Source organism: Nematolebias whitei, chromosome 3, assembly GCF_014905685.2.
Source record: "Nematolebias whitei isolate Nwh7 chromosome 3, NemWhi1, whole genome shotgun sequence".
Classification (NCBI taxonomy): domain Eukaryota; kingdom Metazoa; phylum Chordata; class Actinopteri; order Cyprinodontiformes; family Rivulidae; genus Nematolebias; species Nematolebias whitei.
In genome coordinates, this window is record NC_056500.1 from 28,663,249 (window position 1) to 28,686,230 (window position 22,982).

The window sequence follows — 22,982 nt, forward strand, 5'->3', positions numbered from 1 at the left end:
ATATACATATATACATATATATACACATATATATACATATATACATATATATACACATATATATATATATATATATATATATATACATATAATATTTGTACAGTACACAGACATTTGTTGTGAATTGATGTTATATAAATAAATTCAACTGAATTTAATTAGAAGTTATTTTGTTTGTTAGTTGATTAGACTTCATTTCAGTGCATCTTTAAATATAAAGCTTTTGGGATAAAATATGCTACTTGAAATTATTATTATTTTGCATTTAAATAAGAACTATATTGTTTCATACAAGTACCTTTTTTATGGCCTTTTAGAAAAAAAACATGTTTTGGTCAAAATGCAACTGTTAAGCACTTCTCTTTTTAGACCCGTCTTTAGAGGTTTAGCAGCTAAACTTATGGATTGTGATGAGACTCGAATGAATTGTTTCTCCCTCTCATGTCGATTGTGGTTTTTTGTCGACCTCTTACTGACACAGACTAAAACAGCAGTCTGTTATTACTTACAGCTCCAAATGTGATCGTTCATTAAAGCACATAGAGCAATCTGAGCTCAGATTAGCATTTGATAACTTGACAGAAAAATAATCTATTAAAGTTTATTCTCAAATACTTAATTTTCTTCAAAGTGCCGAATGGTTTTGGATTTTTAATTGCTTATGTGTAAACTGACCCTGGTTTTAAAACACTGTACATGTTAAATCAATTTATTATTTATTATCATCCATCCGTTTTCCTTACCTGCTTCCTTCAGTGTCGTGGGGAGCTGGTTTCAATCTTCAGTGGTCATTAGTCTGTTGACATTAATATTTAATATTTTCCTTTCAGACCATGGATAAAGAGTTTAAAAAGTGGATGAAGTGGTATGGGAAGAAACATGGGGAGTACACAGTAAGTGCATTCCTTTGAGCTACTTTCAGTTCTTACTGTGCAGCCTTTAATAAACATTGCACGCTTCCAAGAAAGGCAGGCCATCATATCACTGCCAGTGTGTCTGTTAGTAAAATATTTCATAAATCACAAGACCATTTTTAATATTTTCTTTAAGTGATGTACATCTACAACTCAATGACTTTGGGAGTCATCCTACTTCAATATAGCTGCAAAGCTATGGTAATTGACTTTAGTAAGCACAGATTTGGATGTAACTTAATATATATATATTTTTACAAATATTAAGCTATAATTTAATAGTGTGGTAGTAGCTTAGAGTCATCCCCAACAAATACTTGAAGCTCTACTCTGTACAAAAGCTTTGTGTAGAAATTTGGCTTTAAAGGTTGTGGGTGATATGCATTCCTTTAAGGAAATTTATCGTTTTAAATACTTGTTTTTATATTTTTGGAGGATATGTGTGTGTAGTATGGTCTCTTGTGCACAAATAATCTGCACTTTTACTGTAAATCAACTTGTTGTTGTTGTTGTTGTTTACAGCTAGAGAGAGGCGATTTTCTGTCTGAAGAATGGAAAGAAAGAATTGCCAACACAAGGTGATGTTCTAGACATGGAAGCAGTGACAATGTCTTCATCAGTTCAGTTTACCACAAACAGTATATATAAATAAAAATTGAAATAATCCAGTTACTGAAGTTGTTAATTAGTTTTTACTTTAGTTTTGTTAGACTAAGACAAAGTTTATTCTGGGAAAATCCGTTTGAAAAACCTTTTCTTATCACAGATGTTCAACAATACTAGATCACACAGACCTGGACAAGTTATCAAAGAGCAGGGAAATTATTCAATAAAAAGTTACAATGATTTTTGTGGTTAAACACTGTTAACTCGTTTACAGATTTATTTATTTTTCCTATTTTATTGCCAATAAACAAACAAGAACATATTAATATAAATATACAATAGCTGTACAGTACAGTGACCTTGTTCATCTGAGGAGACAGATAAACTTCATCACTTGTAGAATTTGCACAACTTTGCTTCAGCATTTTTTTTTTTTAACATTTAAACATTTTTCAAACATTTATTGTTTGAATTGAACCGCAGAAACTAAAATGTGTAATTCTCTGTTTTTTTTGTTTTTTTCCAGTATTATTTTTGTGAATAACTTTGCCTTTGGTCCAGAGGTAGATCACCAGCTGAAGGAACGCTTCGCTAACATGAAGGAAGGTTAGTACCTGAAATTAATGTGCTTTTAAATAATTACTTAAACTGTGGGTTGACAGCTATAAACATCCTGAAAGAAACTGTTTTAAAGCACAATTTGGTTAGTTTTTTGGCTTTTATATCAAAATTCAAAAAAAGTGTTTGTAAAAATGAGTGACATAAAGCAAATGGGTCAATATTCTTGAGTAAAGGCTAATATAAGAGGCTGATATAATTTCTTTAGACTTGACATTTTACGAAGTTACTTAAAAAGATCAAATTTAGTTTTGAAATGCGATAAATATTTTCATGGATCATTGCATCTTAAAGTCAGAGTCAGAGTTTCTTTATTGTCATTCGCACCTCATGTGGTACATGTGGTGGAGCGAAATTATGTACACAGGGTCCCAGTTACATCCAACAATAAAATGTATAAGAAAAATGGTAATAACATCTAAGATATGTAGTGTTTAGGTTTATTACTGTTATTACTTCTACTTATAAGTATTGTAAGTTATACTTGTAAACTAAAATGAGTTGCTTTCACTTTAGCTGTTTTTCTTGTCCCTTCTACATTTCAGGGGGAAAAATTGTGTCCTCCAAACCTTTCGCACCTTTAAATTTTAGAATCAACAGTCGAAACTTGAGTGGTAAGTGCTAAAGTAATCAAAAGGAAGGGGCTTCTTATTTATTTTTTTATTTATTTATTGTGGGATTTTTTTTTTTTTTTTTCAGATATTGGAACAATAATGCGCGTGGTGGAACTTTCTCCATTAAGAGGATCTGTATCATGGACTGGAAAGCCGGTTTCTTACTACTTACATACCATAGACCGCACCATAGTAAGCCCTTAATGTCTTATAAAGGTTTATTTATGTCTGCAGCCATTGAAAACGTCAATTGATGGGCTGATCTTAAGAACTTGGTGAAAAGGAGATCTCAACAAATACGGATTATTAAAGCAGGAAAAGCTAAATGTGTTTTCCAGGCAAACAGGCTAAACAGAGAAGCTATCATAATAACTGGTGTTTTTTTTAATGAGTAGTTGCTCCTGAGAGTAAACAGCATGAAGAAACAAACGCTGTCACAGGCTGGGACAAGTCCAAAAGCTAACCCCTGAATTTCAGTAACTGTCTAATGTAATAGGTTGTTAAAAGTGAGGAAAACGTTAATAAAAGTATGCATCCTGGAAAAGTGGTTAAAACTGTTGTGGTAATCTTATTTTTTTCTACCACCTAAATTTGTTGCAGTCATTTAAAATTACGTTTTGTGTGCTGGGTACTAATATTTATATGTTTTGAATAATCAACGGATGTAAACACTGTTATTGTCTGAAATTGAATGGATCTTTGAAAAAGTTATGACAGTATTTATTAACCAAATATCCATTCTGTGTGTGTTTCAGCTTGAAAACTATTTTGCTAGTTTAAAAAATCCTAAACTCAGGGTAAGTCAGTCACATTACTTCATGACTTTTGTCACTATTCGTTTCTATGAAACTGTTAACGTGGTTCATCCTAAATTAGGAGGAGCAAGAGGCAGCTAGACGTCGTCAGCAAAAAGATACAAAGGACAGCAAAAGTAATAGCACCACTCCAACAAAACCTAAGGAGCAACCCAAGGTATGATATGGACTGATTAAAAAAAGCTGTTTCAATCATCAGATCTATCTTGATTAAACTCTATCTGCATTACGTTTGCTTTGCTAGCTAATTCCTTAAGCGCTTTGTCGTGTCTTATTAAGAAATGGACAAGACAAATGCAAATAATTGGGTTTGTGTTTTTTATCTGTATATAACAGCAGGACTCGGGTGGGGAGGACGAGCATCCTAGCTTGGTGACGGTGGTCAAACCACCTGCCAAGCCTCGGAGAACCCGACTGTTGTCCAAAGGTCGCAAGATAAACAATAAGAAACGTGGTCGACCCAAGAAGGCCACCCCTGCTGCTGAGAAGAACAAGAAGAACCAGAGCGCTTTGGATTTACTGCATGCAAAGACTCTTTCTGCAGCACCACCTCAGGGTGAGACCGTTAAAACACAAGAAGACGTTCAATCTATTCTCCTAAATGGAAATATAAAATAAGTTTAAAATATTTGGCTCATGTAACACTTTTTTTGTGTGTGTGTATAGATGCAAACCGGCCAGCGCAGAGTCCCTTTCACCAGCTACCTCTCAAGGTTCAGCACTATACTCCCAGTCAGCTTCTGCTGAGCCCAACTCCTCCTGCTCTGCAGCAGCTGCTTGGTAAGCTAAGAAAGGCAGATTCATGTGTTACACGTCACATTTTATTTACAAAGGGTTTTATTTCCACATCATATTTCCTCTGACATTAAAGCAACTGTCTTAGCCCTCAAGTTATGTTCATGTATCTAAACTAGAATTTTCAGTTTTCAGGTGACGAGTTAGACACAACTAGCACAACACCGCTCACTGCATTTCTTTCCTGTCTCATTGTAACCCTTCGTTTCCAGAAAACATCAAAGTCCAGTACCTCCAGTTTACGGCCTACATGAAGACTCCTCAGTACCGCTCCAACCTGCAGCAACTTTTAGAGCAGGAGAAGGTGATTAGTGAGCAGCTCACATAATTATAACTACGATGGAGGCTTTAGGCACAGTTCAGCAGCATCAAAATCTCTGTTTTTATACCTGGTATTTTAAACCACCTCTTATGTGTCTCCTCTTTCCTTGGTCTTTAGCAAAAGCACAGGGACTTATCAGGGCAGGCGGAGCAGCTGCATTTTGTCTGTCAGTCTCACAAGGACAAGATCAAAGGTCTATTTCAAACCAAACTAGATGAGGTAAAATCAATATTTTTTACAGTCAACATTATTACTTGAAATGTTATAATGATTTCCAGAAAATGAATTGCTTTGTTGTTCCCTTGTTTTGCTCCTTACCTATCGTCACATCCCTCTGCATACTTTTTAATAAATGACTAACCTAATTGTTTTACATTTATTTTATAAAGCAGTGGTAATAATTACTTCCTTTATAAATCTACTGACCATAAAACTGTCTTGCAAAGACTGGGATGAACTGTATTATTGTAAGAAGGAACAGTATTTTGCATATGTAGGACCTATTTATCAAATTAAATTGTTTGCTCAAGACAACAATTCTTGATGATGTTGTATAAATGTTACACCACTCTATTCTGTGATCAAATAAGACTCTTATGTCGACTAAAGAAATAGTAGAAAAACTAACTATAACATGTTACTGCCTGATTTCCAAACCTTCTGTTTAGTTTTTGAACATTTCCCCCACAATGTTTAGGATCAATAGGACCTATAGGCATAAAAACAACTTTTCAAGAATTAAAGTTAAAAATAAAAGTTTAAAGTGATCGTTCCTGAAGAACAACAGCTCTTAGTCGAAGAGAATAAAATATTTGAATACAGGGAAACTAACGTGTCCATGTGTGGGCACAGGGTTTCAGGAGATTTGAAATCATGACACTTTGAGCACTGATGAAAAAAAAAAAGTAAAAAAAAATAAACTTTTTGTTGTTTGAATTATGCTCTAATATGGTCCAGTCTGTCCCATAGCTAAATCTAATAATCAGTTAATACTTTCATTACCTCAGTGTTTGACTTTGGCAATTTCCCGATTATAAAGCTCTCTAAAGTTCTTAGAAATGTTTTTAGCTTATCAAAGATGATGCTCTGAGAAATGTTTCTCCAATTTTAGTTGTTTTTACTGTTGCTTTATTTGATGCAGAATATAAATTTTTCTCCTTCCTAAAGAGATTTAAATAATCAAGTTTTGTTGTATCTAAAAAACGTAATAATTTCATCCAACAGAGCAATTTGCTCCCATACTGCAGGTTTAGTTGTGTTAAGGTTTCTAAAAGTCAGCCTTGGAATATACAAAGGTCAGATCTTCTGTTGGTTCCTGGCTTGGCTTTAGGAGGTAGACATCTTCTCTCTAAAGAGCAGGGTAGGATCAGAAGTAATTTGAGTAATGTCAGCATGAATACTCTACAACTGCAGCAGAATGATGTACTGAGCTATTCTGTGTGTGAACTAATGTAAAACATTGACATTCCTAGCTTGGAGTAAAAGCCTTGACTGTGGAGGACCTTCTTCAGGCCCAGAAGGAGATATCGGCTCACAATCTTCAGCTGAAAGAGCAGACAAAGCAGCTTGAGAGAGACATGGCCTTGCTGAGAGACCACAGCCTACTACTGGTGAGCTCTCGGAGCCTGTTCGGCTTGTTGTAGTTCCTGTCGCCTCTCCGTGTCATGGCGGTGACGTTAACAGGTTTTTAGTGTTAAATATTTTGGGGTTTGTTCTTGGTGGTTCACAGCTGAAGTCTCGGTGTGAGGAGCTGAAGTTAGACTGGGGCTCTTTGTGTCTGGAGAGTTTGTTAAAGGAGAAGCAGGCTCTGCGCCGACAGATTTCTGAGAAACAAAAGCACTGTTTGGAGCTGCAGGTAAACACTGCGCCATTTTCTGGTCGAGTCAACTTTTCCATTGTGTTTTGTTTGTTTGTTCATATTCTGTAGCTTCTATTTTAATACTGTTGCCACATTTCACTTTGTTTTCTCAGAAACATCATATCACCTTACTGAGGTGTAGTTTTTGAAAGACTGGTTAGGCTGCACTAAATGTTGTTTCTTGCCTTGGTGACGGCGCCCCCTGGTGTCTGTTTATAGATCAGCATCGTGGAGCTGGAAACCAGTCAAAGGCAACAGGAACTGCTTCAGCTCAAATCCTACAGTCCCTGTGAGGGCTCCCCGTACAGAAAGAGCCTGGAGTCACGCACTCCCACAGATCTGGACTCTTTGAAGCTCGGCTTGTCCTCAGCACCCATTCTGAATGGTGTTAGCCCAGAGCTGTCTTTCAATGGCACCAGCTCACCATGCTATGACCGGGCAAACGCAAAGGTTGAGTTTTCTCGCTACCTGCACATCTCCCCGGACCATGAGCTTGTGCCTGCCACGACTGATGCACGACAGCGGCAGCAAAGTTCCTCCCATACGCTTCCTGACTACACACGCTTCTCACCAGCCAAGATTGCTTTACGAAGGCACCTTAACCAAGACCCCTCTGCTCACCTACGGGGTCCAGGCCTGACCACACATAGGTTAGTGTGTCCTAAATGCTTTCCATCTTATCAAACTTTTAAACAAATATGGGCTTTAAGTGGACTTTAAAGTGGCATACAAGATGCTGCTGCATGAATTTTTTATTGTTGTTTTAGGGAACTCGGAGGTGTGAACTCTCCACTTGGAGCCAAACTAAACTGCCCTTCTCCCAGTTCATCTGATGCTCTGGGTAATCCTAAAATCTCAGAGAGGGTAAGTTTTTAAAATGTTCTTGTAGTTTTGTGCTTAACTGATGATTTGTCTAAATGCACAAGATTTTTTATTATATTTGGGGGGCTATTTGGTTGTTTTCAGTTTTGTTAGTGCTTGATGCATCAGAGTTTTAGAAACATGTAGAAGGTGCAAATAGATCTTCTAGTTGTTTCAATGAACTTTAGCGTTTCACCAGATCACTAATCCAACACTGGTCAAAGTTGTTTTATCTTTAACATTTTCCATTAGCTCTAATATTCACAATGATTTAAGGCTGCAGAAAGTAGATCATTATACAACAAGACTCTACTTTTTATATAATTTTCACTTATATCCTGCTTTTCCTTTATGTAGAAAATTATAAAAATGACTCAGCTGTTTGTATTTCACAGAAAATATTTCAGTTTGGATTACTAGTGTGTTCAAGTAAAAATACTCAATTGACTTGTATATTTGGTTGCTTAATTAGAGCGCTGGGCTTCTTTTGATGCTACTAAAAATAATATTTGTTTGCAGAAACTGAAACGAGTCAACAACATTTTTCAAGTGCGTTAGACATAACCCAGATGTATGTTGCATGATTAAAAAGACCAGTTCAAATGACGTGTCTTTACAGACCTGTTTGCAAAAAAAAGCATTTTTCTTAATTTACTTCATCGCAGTTTTAGATTTTTTTCTGTTTTATTTAGTCTTTATTATTTTTCCCATACATTGCTGCTGTTATTTACAAAACAAGGGTGAAACACCAAAAGACTTAAAGAATAGTTTACTGAAATATTTTCTTCAACATCCATTACTTTACCGGTGCTGCCCATGATGCAAAACTGATGCACGATACATCAACTCCTTTAATATTTAGAATAGATGGTGAAATCCTGAATGACAAATTGCTTTTAGCTAAAATAAACATAAACTGAACTTGAATATTTCTATTTTGTTTCCTCAGGGTGGTAAGGAGAGGAGTCCAACAGTTCAGGGTGACAGCATCACAAGCCTTCCTATCAGCATCCCTCTGAGCACTGTCCACCCAAGTAAATTACCAGTCAGCATCCCACTGGCCAGTGTGGTGCTGCCTAGTCGTGCTGAGAGACTTGTAAGTTTGCTCATCTTCCTACATTGCAGTAGAGTCAGAGCCTCACATCAGCTTTATTGGATTAGTGCTAATTGATTAATTAAATTTGTTATTGCTGCACAGTAGGTTTGATATATTTGATCTGTGTGAGGTGAGGTCGTGTGTGTGTGTGTGTGTGTGGGTTATTTTCTTAGTGTTGTCTTTATTGTTACATAATTCCTACTTTTGCCATTTCAGAGAAGTACCCCAAGTCCCGTCTCTCAGGCAGGGCAGACCAATGGTGAGGATGGGTCTACAACCACAACACAGATCTTATCTGCTTCACTTCAGATTATTTTATTAGCAATATTTTTAATTGATCTGCTGTTTTAAGTGTCTGTGTCTTTGCTCTTTGTGTTCCTAACTGAACATGAACTGTGGGATCTCTGTAGGATATTCATCAAGCTCAGGGCTAATGAATGGAGGTCCCCACCCTGAGGACCATAATGGTGCTTCTTTATCACCACTGTCACATAACGGTGCTTCTTTGACGGGACCAATGAGCCGGGGGGGTCCCATTCAGAGCCCCTCGCTGAGCACTGGAGGGGTGCTCCAGTATGCCGACGGACCTCCCAGAATCCTTCCAGAAGACGGTGCAGACCGCCAAGGTGGGGAATCAGATGCAGAACAACAAGAACGTGAACTGCCAAGGAGGATGTTCTCTTCTTCCTCCTCTTCATCTTCGTCTTCCTCTTCATCAGGCAGCGTGGCTGCAGGACCTCGCCTCCATCATCACACTGGCAACTCCGCCAAGCAGGGATACCACAATAACCACGTCAACCACCACCAGTCCCCGGGCACGCAGCACACGCCCACACACACGTCTTCGTCACACACGCTCGCCTCTCAGGAGGGGCGCAAGCGAGGCAGAAGGAAGCGCAGCTCTGCAGTTGCTGTCATGCCCAGTGGGTCCCCGAAGAGGAGGTCATTCCCTGGGCTCAGCTCCAATAGCCACTCCTCAGGGTCTCCACTCAACATCAACTCCATGGTGAGTCGTGAGAGCAGCGAGGAACGTTCAGATCTCTGGATCTCAAGGAACCTGTTTCCTTCAGGTTGACTGATTTTAGACAATAGACATTTCTGTGCAAGTTCAGACAGAGTGGAAATTGAAGGTACATTTGTTTTGGTTTGGGTCAGCTGCAAGTCTGTCTCTCTCTCCCCCCCCCCCCCCCCCCCCAATTAACAGGTAAACAACATCAACCAGCCTCTGGAGATTGCTGCCATTTCCTCCCCAGAACAATCAGGCCACAGCCCCAGTGTTGCTGACCTAGATCAACCCCCCATCTTGAAGAGAGAGCGCCCTCTGGAGCTCAATGGGACAGGTCGATACTCAACAGCCCCCAGCTCTGATGACGAGGACTCGGGATATCCTGCCGACAGCTCTAGTTCTAGGTAACCAAAAACATGACGTCAACAACTAGTCAGTAAGTTAAGGTGGCTTTACTGGTTCTCCTGCTGGTTTTAATTTGAATTTAGGAATTGTGTCTGCTGTGTTCAAAACAGTTTATTTTTACTGCAAGGATCTAATAAAATATTTAGTTTTAATCTGCATCTTAATCTAGTTTTCTATTTAGTTATTTATATATATATTTTTTTAGAATTGAAAGAAAAATTGCCACTATATCCTTGGAGAGCAGAGACGGTCATGGTAGACTCTGTGATAGTGAACAAGGTAAGAAAAGATAACTGTAAATTAGAAGAAAACACATATTATATTGTCTTGCTGTTCGAGGTCAGCTTTTTATTTATTTATTTATTTATTTATTATTTACTTTTCTTCCCACCAGGCAGAAAATCAAGCAGCAGCAGTGGTAACAGCACAGGAAGTGAGGGTTCCTCGTCCTCCTTGTCCTCTTCCAGTAAATGGAAATCTACCTTTTCACCCATTTCTGATCCTAAGCAACCCAACTCTGACCTGAGACAGGGGGGCTCGCCGTTCAGCATGGGGGGGTCGAGTCGTGGCACTGATTCAGATTCAGACCACAAACAGCAAGGGAGGAAGGGGAGTGATGGGGAGTCTTCCAGCTATATGACTCCCAATCCATTTCTCAGCCAGGAGTTGGGGGGACGAGGTGGAGGCAGCGGCGCCGTTATCGTCCCAGGAACTGGACCAGAACAACGCCTTGCCCTCCAGAAGCAGAAGACGTCACGTGACTGGGAGCTGAAGACCAGCAGCAGCATGGCCAGTCAGAACCTCTTCATTTCTGCTGCTGCCAGTAGTGGAGGAGGCATTCTGAGTGGGAAGGTGGGAGGCAGTCCTGTAGCAGTTTCATCAACCACTGGGTCATCTGTGGGACAGTACCTGGGGTCTCAATTCCCACTCGGAGGGGCTTCAGTCTTACAGTCTTTGTTTGGGGCTCAGACTGGCGTTTCCACTGTGAGCGGGACGTCTCGGCTCGTTAATGGTCACTCGGCCCTCGGAAGCTTCTCCAGCTCTGGTCTAGCAGGGGGAGCAGCAGGAGGTGAGCATCACTGATTAACAGTCGGTTTTTATTTGAAGATCAGTGACCAGGCAGAACGAGGTCTTAGATGTATTCTGGGGTCATTTTGATGAAATGAGTAAAAAAGATGGAGCCAGGTAAGTGGAGGCCCAGTTTTGCTCTCGTCTCGTCTGCCTCACTGGCAGTTTGTCTCCATGACAGATCCTCTGCTGCCTTGCCTCTGACATGGACCGGCTGCTCGAGTGACGCAAACAAAAACACCCTTGGAAAATGATAGATGTCCTACAGTTGAATAGAGAATAAATCCTGGTGGCACATAAACTGGTGGCTGCTTGATTTAGGTTTTTATGTGTTTACGTTATTTTCCCAGGGTGTGTCTGTTGAAGTTGATGTCAGAGTCACTTCACTTTAACGAACATGGTGAATCCTGTTTCACCGTAGCACTTTAACAGTGTTAACACTGTAACAGTGTTAACACTGTTAAAGTGTTAAAAATGTTAACAGTGTTAACAGTGGACTGACACTGTTTGCTTCATGTCTGCTTGTCTGACTTGCTTGGCGCTTTGCACAACCCAGCTCAGTCCTTGTCCCCTCTTTGTCCCCCTCTTCTGGCTCTCTCGCCCTTTCTCTTTGCTGCTGTTGTCTTCCTCTGTCTCCGCTCCTTGGCTCTCCCCCCTTCGTCCATTTCTGCTGTATGCTTTGCAGGTATATTTCACCACGTGGTTCCCTCAGTGTCCTCTCATCAGTTTGGGGCAGCGCTGCCCACCTCTGGAGGCCTCAGCTCTCTGCTCAGTCCCTCCTCCTCTTCCTCTACCTTCTCCCAAACCCAGCAACACTCCACTTCCCAGTCAGCCTCCACACGTCTGACCTCCGTAACCTCATCTCTCCCCCCGTCCCTGTCCCAGGTCCAGCACAGCCGCACACAGTCTGTCCTTCATAGCCCTTCTCCTCCCACACACTCCCTGCCCCCTCCTCCACCTTTGCACAGCGTCTCTTCCTCCTCCTCTGCCTCCACAGCACCTACACTCTCTGACGCCCCGGCATCCTTTCGATCGGAGCCCCTCCTCCCCCCTCGTCTGTCCCCGTCCTCCCTGCACCACCAGAGAGTTCAGTTATGCCTCACCCTGTCCATCTCCTCTTCCTCCACCTCTGCAGCTTCTGTCTCTACCACCGCTGCTGCTTCTGCCTCTCTCTCCTCTTCCTGTCTGTCGACCTCCTCATCGCGTCCATTTGCAGTGCACTACTCCCCTCGGCTGCCCCCTCCACCGCCAGCCAACAGTTCAGGTGGTGGCGGGGGCATGTGGAGGACTCAGGGCATGCATGGTACCTACACCACCTCCCAGCTCCCCGGCTCCCGACCTAGATAGGATATGGGTGTAGGGGTGGGGGAGGGCAGAGGGTGGATAGATGGAGATGGGGAGTGACAGAGGCAGGATGCGTGTATTTCCTGTGTTCCTACGAGCTGTTGTTCTGAATGAACAAGGTAAGAAGATTCTGAAAAGAACAGTTTTTCACTTGTTGCAGGGTTGAACAATAAGTTGTCTCTCTGTCTTTAACTTGTGTGCTGTAAAATCACTGACGTGTTTTTTGTGTATATGTTTACTTTTTTTTTAGGTAATTGATGAAATCTACCTCAAAGTTAAATAAACTATGCAAATGTCCAGGTGTGGACAAAGGCACTCTTCTCATTCACTGGTGCTTCAAACCGTCTGCACTACCCAACCGCCTCCAAGACCGGCTTCTGTACTGGGATATATGAGACGCACGCACACACACGCACACACACACACACACAATCATTCTAGTTTAGCAGGATTTAGTGTTGTCATGTTTGTGTGGTGTAATAATTATTTGAATATTAGTCGGTGAGTCGACTGAAAGAATAGTGTCATTTTTAACGTTAAGGTGCTCTAACATGATTCTGAAGCATTTCTTTATTTAGTCATGATCACAACAAACAACACTCAGCAAATACAAACAAAATGTATCATGAAACGACCGACTGAAGCGCTCGGTGCACCTTTTGGAGCTGAATCATGTCTCACACCTTCCTAAGTTTTGTGTGTGTGATGTGTGTGTGTTCACTGAAACACAACATGGAGGCAGCTCGGCCTCTCTGCATGTTTTTGTCTCTTTTCTTCCCTCGGTGACATTTTATTCTGTTTGTGCATAAAACAAATTGTGGTTTGACTTCACACTGGAAAAGAAGGTGCAGTTAGTCTGGTACCAGAAGATCTTGGCTGGTTAGTTGACACCCCTTGTCATGGTTTTGAGTTTATAGAAATTTTATAATGAACAAAGTTTGAAACTTTGATGAATTGCTGATTTTATTTTATTTTTTTCATTAATTCTAAACTTAAAGACCAGCTGAACAAAACTAGTTTTGTTCTTATTTTTACCCAATGTATGAAATGCTTTCCTGCTCACGTCATAAACAACAAATCTAATTTAGGACAATTGAACAAAAACAGTCTGATGTCGCAGTTTAAACACACTATTTTAAAAGTGGACTCATTAGTTTGTTCTGATTTGCTAACCAAATTAACATTTCCAGGGGTGCCAGTATTACTTGCTAATGTTCTAAATATAGTTTTATCTTAAACTGATCAAAGTTTAATGAAGTTTATTCAGTGAATTTGTGTTCTGTGCCGACAGAACTCAAAGTTTGTGTAACGTTTAGTGAACGGCTGAAAAAGCAAAAAAATTCAACTCATTTTTCTATTTATTAAAACTCTCCTCGTCGTCACACTACTAATCATTTTACAGACGGATTTTTAAACTTGTCTGAAGCTAAACTTTGTTTTATTTATGTTTTGTTGTCAAGAAAAGTAAAAAAAAAAATAAAAAAGATGCAGGTTCAAGTCTTAGGAAACTAAAGTACAGATACGGTCCGACATGCAGAACTTGGCACGCTGGGAAAACTGAATTCACCATAACCACAAAAACAAACTACTGGACTCTCCACGCCTTTTTCTGATTGCTTGTAAACAATGTTCGTACTGTGAATGTGAACCATTCTCTGTATAATAATCCAGATTAATATTATTTATGCTGTCAGTCTTTCCATTTTCCTTTTTGTATTTGTTTTTCACCTTTTATTGGTTTAATTTCTGAATCGTGTTATAGAATGCAATAGCTCGTGTACTTGACTCGCAGTCTGAAAACAGTGGTGCTAACTTTGGACTGTGCCTGATTTTATTTATTCTATAAACACAACATGAAAGAAACCAATCTGAATACTTGGTGCTGTACACAGGGACATTTATCAAGCCGTTTTTTTAGGCATTTTATCATATTTAATACGCTTTGGTTACACTCTTTGCCTGGTGTTCAACTGTAGACCGCATGTTTTGATGAAAACGCTCTCCAGTAGCTGAATAGACGCGAGAGCTTCTGTTGATGTGTCCGTCCGTCTGCTTTGCTCTCCCAAGTGAGCTGCTTATTTGTTGTGAACATGACACACTGTTTTCGTATTTTAAATTTTTTTTTTTTATGTTTCAATCGTACATAAAAGTTATATAAAGTATGTATAAGCAGTACAGCTATATAAGTAAATAAATATATATGTATATAAATATATAAAAAGCAATAGGGGACATTTTGGTGCTCATGTGACCCCTAATTTCAGCCTGTTAAACAGGAGGCTTGAAGCCTAGCAGAGCAAAGCATCGCCACCTCAGGACCTTAATAAGACGGCGCCGAACAACGCTGAACCACCCGAATCCACGTGACGCACACAAACCAGGACTAGAAACTCAGAAGCTCGTGTGTGTGTGTGTTTTACACACACTGGTGCTGTGGCTTGAACACACCGATAATCCAGCACTAGAACTGTTCTCACTCTAATCAGGTGTTGTCAAGTCTAAATTTCTGTCGGTTCAGTTTTACTAACCAGATGTTTTTCTCAAATCGAAATGGTGCTTCTGTTTCCGTGCAACATCCCATCAGTTTTTACAAACTACATCTACTGGTGCATACAAAAAATAAAGTAAAATGTGCTGTGTAATTTGCTAGAGACATGCTGGTGTAAAATACTTGTATGAATAAGAGCAGCCAAGCTTCCTTTTCCCCTTTTTGATGGTGGAAATACTCGTCAGTGTGTGGGCGTTCTCTCCTTCAACTTGCATATCTAAGAAAATATTAGAAAAATATTGAAAAGCTTTATTGTAAAAAAAAAAAAAAAGTCTGTCCTGTGCACTCCCTCTCTGCAAACACAAAAGTTTTCTTTGACCGTGAGTGTTTCTGTGAAGAAAGTCACTTTTGGAGCTGTAGTTAGAAACCGGTCTTTTTGTTACCAGCACTCAGAGGTATTTTGTAATTATCGTCGATGCTGTTAAGATTTTCTTATTCATGGTGTTTTGATGCAACTTGCAGTGAAATGTACCGCTTTTTATTGGTGTCCTGTTTTTAATACTGTTACACAGACGGACAGCACGGTGCTCTCCACTTAAAAAAAAAAAAAGGAAATCACAGCTATAGACTATTAGTACTCTCCTCCTGTTGTGCTGCAGGGTTTTTATTCTTAAAAAAACGTGCTCAGCTCACATCGTGGCTTTTCTGACGGTCCAACCTGACACTTGGAACTCTTTCCTCACCTGAAGGAGCTTTGTGGTGTATGTGCATGTAAGAGCAGTCTGTAGACAATTGATGGATTTTAGTTTTATTGTGCGATTGATCTAAAGCAGGGGTGGGCAACATTTTTTGCCAGAGGGTCAAATCAATGTATTTAAAGCAAATAGTAAATCGATTTTCTTTAAGATAATCTGGAACAAGCTTTATAGTGAAGTTGGCATGCTTGATAAAATGTCTCAATACTCTAGGAATATAAGACATGTTCTTTGTAAACTGGCTCTTGAGACAGTATGTGTGTAAAAAAAAAAAAAAACTACCGTATTTTCCAGAGTATAAGTCGCATCAGTCAAAAAAAGTATTACGACGAGGAAAGAAACATGTAACTTGCTTTGGCGTATAAGTCACATTTATTATGCGTCACCGCTAATCCATCGTGTTTATTATGTGTTATTTAATGGTCAAAACAGCTTTATTTCACCTGGGTGGTGCAGCTCCATCCATCCATCACGGCCGGAGCCACTAGCTCTCCAGCGTTCCTCCTCCTGCACCCGCTGAGTGAAGCGAGCGCGCACGGGAGGACTCGCTGTTGCAGTTCTTCACAATTTAAAGCGTCAGTCAAAAATTGCATCATGAATGAAAAAAATATATATATATGTCTCTTCGGTGTATAATTCACAGGACTGACAAATCTATGCAAAAAACTGACTTGTACACAGGAAAATATGGTACTTGCTTTTTGGAGTCTACGGTTCAGTCTAGTTCTGGAAACTCAACAACGTCAGGAAAACGGTTTTGATGTAGTTGTCCAAAGTGTTTAAGTTTCTTTGATAAAATGCAGGTTTTCATCAACTTATTTAAAAGGTTTCTTTTCAATTAAGAATATTGCGGGCCAGATTGAGATTGTCCAAGGACCACTTTTGGCCCTCGGGTCATACGTTGCCCACGTCTGGTCTAAAGGGTCCTTTGCGGTATTCTTTGATTTTTTTAAAGCTGCACAGTTCTCCATCATGTCACACCTGATAAATTACTTAGTAGATGATTTGTGAGGGCTCTGCAGCCCGTTTACTTTAAATGCTGCCAAGGGTCTTAACTCAGGAACCTTCTGACAAATTTCTATAAACGACTCGCTTTATTTATCAGTGTGGCGTGAAGGAGTCCCTCAAGAAGCCTACTTGGGTTCAGCGAGCATTTTGACCTCCCTCAGATCGGCTCTTACCAGCACATGCATCCAGCCTCTTCAGGGACACGGAGCTTTACAAGTGTCGACTTTCAGCATCTTCCTCATCTCACTAATGCCTCTGTTTCAATACGTCACTAAACAAAAAGGAGGTTTGGCGTCCTTTACCGAAATCCCTTTAACTGGTTGGTGGGGCTACCAGTACAGGACCAATGTGACCTCCGGTTAGTGTGGTGATCTCTGATCAGTGAAGCCAGGGCAGCTTTGAGGTGCAATAATAGCAAACCAACTTTCCAAAACACCTTTCTCTCTCTCTCTCTCTATGGAAAAACAAAACTTGTTACTGTTTGATGTTGGTGCTTTTATCGTAAGATGTTATAACGAAACAAACAGATTTTGTGTTGGTTTTTTTCTGCAATTTGTGTTTAATAAAAATGTTTCATATAATGTAAAGTTTTGTTGCTGTCACTGTTTTATTCTGTAGTTTATTTTATGTAAAGAACATCCTAAATCAGGGGTTCTCAGACTTTTTGGGTTCAGGGTGAGATAAAGTTTCAGCGACCCCCTCATAACTCTCGTGTTTATTAAATGTCTTCAATTTGTCTCTAATGCAGTGGAAATATGTGTGTAGCATAAATACTTAAGACCTGTTCTTTAATAGTGTTAATACAATTTTTATATTTTTAAACATGGTATTTTACATTTGAGACACAATTAACAAAATATATAACTTCAACTTCCAAACATTACAGTTTGAGTAAATTAACAGCATCAAAAACCACTTTTAAAAACTTTTACCTTTTCACATAATGAACATGATAAATGTATTGACACTACTTCAAATTATTACAGAAAACTCTTTACATAAAACTGAACAGAATCACGACAGCAGTAGTCAAACCAAGTAACAGGAATTAATCTGAAAACGGATCAAAGAAGGAATGCAAATAGTGGGTGGGCCAATGGGGGGGTCCTGGGGGTCCTCCCCCAGAACATTTTCAATACATTAGATGTGATTTCCTGTATTTTGGTTTATTTTAACAGGTTGTTAAACATCTATGTGCTTTTTATTTTTTTCTCAGCACCCCCAAGCACTGGCTCATGGACTCCCGGGGGTCCGGGGCCCTCAGTTTAAGAACCACTAACACCTAAGGAGCTGATTTATGTAGGAAAATTCAGAAATGTGACAAGAGACTACTCGTAGTATTTTATTATTAATGTGCAAAATACAAACAATAGATTTACTGAATAGTTTATTGTAAATTACAGCTAATGGGAGTGGTGGTGCAGAGGTAAGAGAAGGTGGGCCTGTGATCGGAAGATCGCTGGTTCAACTCCCAGTACTGACAAAAAAAATTGGGTGGAATTGGTGAAGCACCCACACCTGTCTCCACTCTCCACCCTCATCTGCCCTTGAGCAAGGCCCTTAACCCCCACCATCTGCTCCCCCCCAGTGTCCCATAGCAGCTCTCTGGGATATGTGTAAAAACAATTTCCAAGTCTTCGTGCGACTTCGCTGTGGTGACCCCTGAAGAAGGAAGAAGCTGAAAGAAGAAGATTGTAAATTTCAGCTATTAGACAGTTGATAGCATTTGTTTTGTATTTACTTATTTATTTTTACTAACAGAGTGCATGATGTCCAAGAATGGGGACATGGGTTTTTATCTCCTGGGATGCTCAGACACTAAACTCCTCAGAGACCTTGACTGTCTGCAAAACAAGGCTGCAACTGTGAGAACATGAAGGGAGTAACATCTCTGAAAACACCTCGTTTCCCTTCTGCTCAGCTACAAGAATCTGTGTAATCTGACCGTTTTCACAGAGTAACCTGCTCTGAAACATTACTGTTGCATTCGACTCTTATCAAGTGTTTTTGTGAGGAACCGTTTCTGTTTGTTGAGGTTCACACACTCTGCCTGACAAAGACAAACATGAATGAGCTTTTTGTTTTAGTCGACCAACGAGCTCAAAATGTGACTGGATAGGTGTCGGTTTATAACAAAACTTTTGTCGCTTTTAAACTGATAAATGCCAGATTTATTTGGCGTAATCTATAGAAATTGACAGCCATTTGTAAAAGGTTTCATTGTGTTGTGAATTTCTGAACTTTTGTGTCAAAATGCCTAATTCAATGATTCAATGTTCTTTATATGTCATACACACCACATGTGTTACATGAGGTGGAACGAAATTGTTTACACAGGGTCCCAGTTACATCCAATAAAAGTATAACATGTAAAAGAAGAACAGTCATAAGATCTAAGAAATGAGCAAAGAAAAACGTTAATAAAAATACACTAAGCACTAGTAGCATAAAAACTACGCCAAACATCAACACGAACATGAGTCTGTGTGAGCAGATGAGTACGAATGAACACAGCAACATGAAACAGATCAGCAGCAACATGAAACAGATCAGCAGTAACATGATGTGGTTTTTGTCTTTAATGGATGGTTCTGTACCACAGCGCTTTAAGGTTGCTGTAATTAAACCTTTACTTAAGAAGTCTGATCTTGATTCAGAAATTCTGGCCAACTATAGACCTATATCTAATCTAACTTTCATCTCAAAAATTCTAGAGAAAATAGTTGCAGGTCAGTTGCGTGAACATCTACAAAATAAATAATCTGTTTGAAGAATTTCAGTCAGAGTTTAGAGCTTATCATAGCACAGAAACAACACTAGTAAAAGTCACTAATGATATTCTCATGGCCTCAGACAATGGACTTGTGTCTATACTGGTCCTGTTGCTGCATTTGATACAGTTGATCACAATATTTTACTACAGAGGCTTGAATATGATGTTGGAATTACAGGAACAGCTCTAAAATGGTTTTAATCATATCTATCTGATAGATTCCAGTTTGTAAATGTAAATAATAAATCTTCTTCATACAACAAAAATTAGTCATGGAGTTCCTCAGGGTTCAGTGCTTGGGCCAATACTCTTTACTTTATATATGCTTCCATTAGGTAAAGTTATTAAACAGCATGGGATAAATGTCATTGTTATGCTGATGACACACAGTTATATTTGTCCATTAAACCCAATGATTCCAATCAGCTACTTGGACTACAAGCATGTCTTAAAGACATAAAAACCTGGATGACCCTTAATTTTCTCCTGTTGAACACAGACAAGACAAAAGTTTTGGTTTTTGGACTTGAGCACCTTAGGAATTAATTTTTCAGTCTTTCTCCCTCCTTAGATGGCATTAATCTGTCCTCCAGCTCTAATGTTAAAAATCTTGGTGTTATTTTTTGATCAGGAAATGTCTTTGATCCCCCACATTAAAAACATTACTAGAACTGTCTTCTTCCACCTGCGTAATATCACTAAAATTAAAAACATCTTATCTAAAAATGATGCAGAAAAACTGGTCCGTGCATTTGTCACGTCTAGACTGGACTATTGAAATGGTTTATTATCTGGATGTCCAAATACTTTAACAAGTCTTCAGTTGATCCAAAATGCTGCTGCCAGAGTCTTAACTGGAGTTAGTGGGAGAGATCATATATCTCCAGTTTTAGCTTCTCTCCATTGGCTCCCTGTCAAATTCAGAATAGAATTCAAAATCTTACTTCTAACCTACAAAGCTCTCAACAACCTAGCTCCATCTTATATTACAGATCTTATTGTTCCATATTTTCCTAACAGAGCACTTCGCTCTCAGATTGCAGGTTTACTTGTGGTTCCTAGAATTTACAAAAACAGAATGGGAGGAAGATCTTTCAGTTATCAGGCTCCTCTCTTGTGGAACCAACTTTCAATCTCTGTCCGTGAGGCTGACACATTATCCAGTTTTAAAACTAGGCTTAAGACTTTCCTTTTTGCTAAATCCTATAGTTAGGGTCGGCTTGGGTTTCCTGAGCTGTCCCTTAGTTATGCTGCTATAGGCTTAGACTGCTGGAGGACAAACTGACCACAATTTTCACTCTGCTACTGTCTTTACTTACTCTGCTCAACCTGTTTTGTATTTGTAATTATTTTTTCTATCCTTAACATGTGGTTTTTTTGTCTTTCAGATACACCTGCACCTATACCAGGACCTACCATTCTATGTTCGTCTGTCTCTCCTTCCTGTCCTCTCAAACCAGCCGGTCAAAGCAGATGGCCGCTTGTCCTGAGCCTGGTTCTGCTGGAGGTTTCTTCTTTTTAAAAGGGAGTTTTTCCTTTCCACTGTTGCCACTGTGCTTGCTCAGGATGGGAGACTGCAACGAAGCCAAGATTCAACTTGTCTGCTGGATTCCTTAGAGAACTTATTCTTATAGAGAACTTTACTAATTGGCTTTTATGTATGTGAATGTTTCTGTAAAGTGCCCTGAGACAACTTTGTTGTGATTTGGCACTATATAAATAAACTGAATTGAATTGAATTGAATTTTTCACAGCGATTATTCTGGTTAGAGATTCATGAGTCTAACAGCCTCAGGGTAGAAGCTGTTCTTCAGTCTAGTGGTTCTACACTTAATGCTCCTCGACCTCCTTCCTGAGGTGAGTGGGGCAAAATGTGTATGCACTGGGTGAGTGGGGTCCTTCATGATGCAGGTGGCTCTTCCTGCATCTGGAGGTGTAGATATCTCTGATGGTGGGGAGACTGACTCCAACAGTCTTCTGTGCAGCCTTCACCACTTTCTGTAAAGCTTTTCTTTCTGCAGCTGTGCAGCCTCCATGCCACATGTTGATGCTGGAGCACAGGATGCTCTCCACTGCACACCTGTAGAAGGAGGTGAGGACTGAGCTTCCCAGACCAGCTCGTCTCAGCCGCCTGAGGAAGTAGAGTCTCTGATGAGCTTTCTTGATCAGGCTGGTGGTGTTGTTGCTCCAGCTGAGGTTGTCATTCATGTGTACACCCAAGTACTTCAGAATCAGAATAAACTTTATTGGAATTGCACCGAGGTACAATGCAAATATGTACGTACAGTCGTCCGAAAGATGGGCGGAGTACACGAAGCTGCAACTACAGGAGAGCGCAGCCATTTTATCCTTATCCGATAATAATCTTAGATAGGAAAAGGGGGAGAAACATGAGGGTAGATAGTGGTATTACAAAAAAGATCTTTCACATCTTGTCTATCAGGACACGATTTGAGACATCAAAAAAACTCTACCAGCAAGCACAATTAAAACATGATTACATTTGCATTTGACATCAAGGTGTTGAGATTTGTCCATGAGCTTTTTTTCAGATCAGCCACAGTTTCTGAAGATGTTGTTCCAGCCAGCAGTTCTGATAAGCTTGCACAGAAAGTTCTCGGGAGGGGGGGGGATGCGATAGATGAAGCTTTTGTCCTTGGGTACTCATGTCCCAGGAGAAATTTGATAGTCAGCCTGTCTCCGAGGCCATTGGGAGTCAGATTAGATAAGCTTAATATTTGTTTTTCTTCAGGCAGACAGATTTTTTCTTCAGCCTTGAGTCCATCTGGGCATTCTGGTTCCGAAAAAACCTAATTGTGGAATTTAGTTTCACTGATCCATGCTATGAGTCTCCTTCAAGGTCGAACCCACCACGCTGATGAGTCCCAGAAGCTGCAGGTGGTCTGCGATTCTCAATCGCCTCCACCTTGAGGTTAAGCTCGTAGACCAGACGATTTAAAGTTCCCACAGCGAGTACCAGACCTTCACACTGACTCGGAAGCTTTTCCATGGCCAAAACTGCTCCCGATGTCTTCTTCAAAAGTCGATAAAACAGAGCCCTGCCGATGCCAAAAAGCAGAGTCCCTGCTATCATAAGTACAAATATGTAAACGTCTTCAACATCTTCTTGAGACAGAACTGAGAGGCACATCATCTGCCACACTCCCCACGAAACCATGACGTACCCCACAGCGTGAGTCTCAGCGGGACATGCCGGTTCCCCAGGACCTTGTCACTGATGAAAGCTGAAAACTTGTAGCTGGAGACCACTTCCACCACAGATCCTCCTATGTTTTGGGGGGTGTAGGTTATTCGTCTTGCACCAGCTCTCCAGGTGTTCCACATCCTGTTTGTAGTTGGACTCATCATTGTTTGTGATGCATCCCACCACCGCTGTATCATCTGCAAACTTTACAATGTGACATCCTGGATGGGTAGGTGCACAGTCATACATGAGCAGAGTGAACAGGAGAGGGCTCAGCACACAGCCCTGATGGGAGCCAGTGCTGAGGGTTATGGTGGAGGAGGAGAAGTTGTGGAAACTCACAGACTGTGGTCTGTTTGTTAAGAAGTCTAGGACCCAGATGAAAAGGGAGGGGCTTAGTCCTAGTGTGAGTTGTTTGTCCATCAGAGTTT

General features: G+C 40.1%; 1 protein-coding gene across 1 annotated transcript in view; it reads left to right on the forward strand.

Annotated features, from left to right (window-relative positions):
- Window positions 1-12,325, forward strand: part of dot1l (DOT1-like histone H3K79 methyltransferase) — a 25,414-nt gene extending 13,089 nt beyond the window's left edge. The window contains exons 7-28 of the mRNA XM_037698175.1: window positions 831-893; window positions 1,437-1,492; window positions 2,047-2,126; window positions 2,684-2,752; window positions 2,838-2,944; window positions 3,508-3,549; window positions 3,629-3,724; window positions 3,904-4,123; window positions 4,234-4,347; window positions 4,575-4,666; window positions 4,802-4,903; window positions 6,157-6,294; window positions 6,414-6,539; window positions 6,762-7,192; window positions 7,310-7,406; window positions 8,353-8,499; window positions 8,716-8,758; window positions 8,910-9,505; window positions 9,704-9,909; window positions 10,116-10,189; window positions 10,305-10,979; window positions 11,664-12,325. Coding sequence (XP_037554103.1) covers window positions 831-893; window positions 1,437-1,492; window positions 2,047-2,126; window positions 2,684-2,752; window positions 2,838-2,944; window positions 3,508-3,549; window positions 3,629-3,724; window positions 3,904-4,123; window positions 4,234-4,347; window positions 4,575-4,666; window positions 4,802-4,903; window positions 6,157-6,294; window positions 6,414-6,539; window positions 6,762-7,192; window positions 7,310-7,406; window positions 8,353-8,499; window positions 8,716-8,758; window positions 8,910-9,505; window positions 9,704-9,909; window positions 10,116-10,189; window positions 10,305-10,979; window positions 11,664-12,325 — 4,236 coding nt within the window. The remainder of the gene's footprint in view (window positions 1-830; window positions 894-1,436; window positions 1,493-2,046; window positions 2,127-2,683; window positions 2,753-2,837; window positions 2,945-3,507; window positions 3,550-3,628; window positions 3,725-3,903; window positions 4,124-4,233; window positions 4,348-4,574; window positions 4,667-4,801; window positions 4,904-6,156; window positions 6,295-6,413; window positions 6,540-6,761; window positions 7,193-7,309; window positions 7,407-8,352; window positions 8,500-8,715; window positions 8,759-8,909; window positions 9,506-9,703; window positions 9,910-10,115; window positions 10,190-10,304; window positions 10,980-11,663) is intronic.
- The last annotated feature ends 10,657 nt before the right edge of the window (window positions 12,326-22,982 follow it).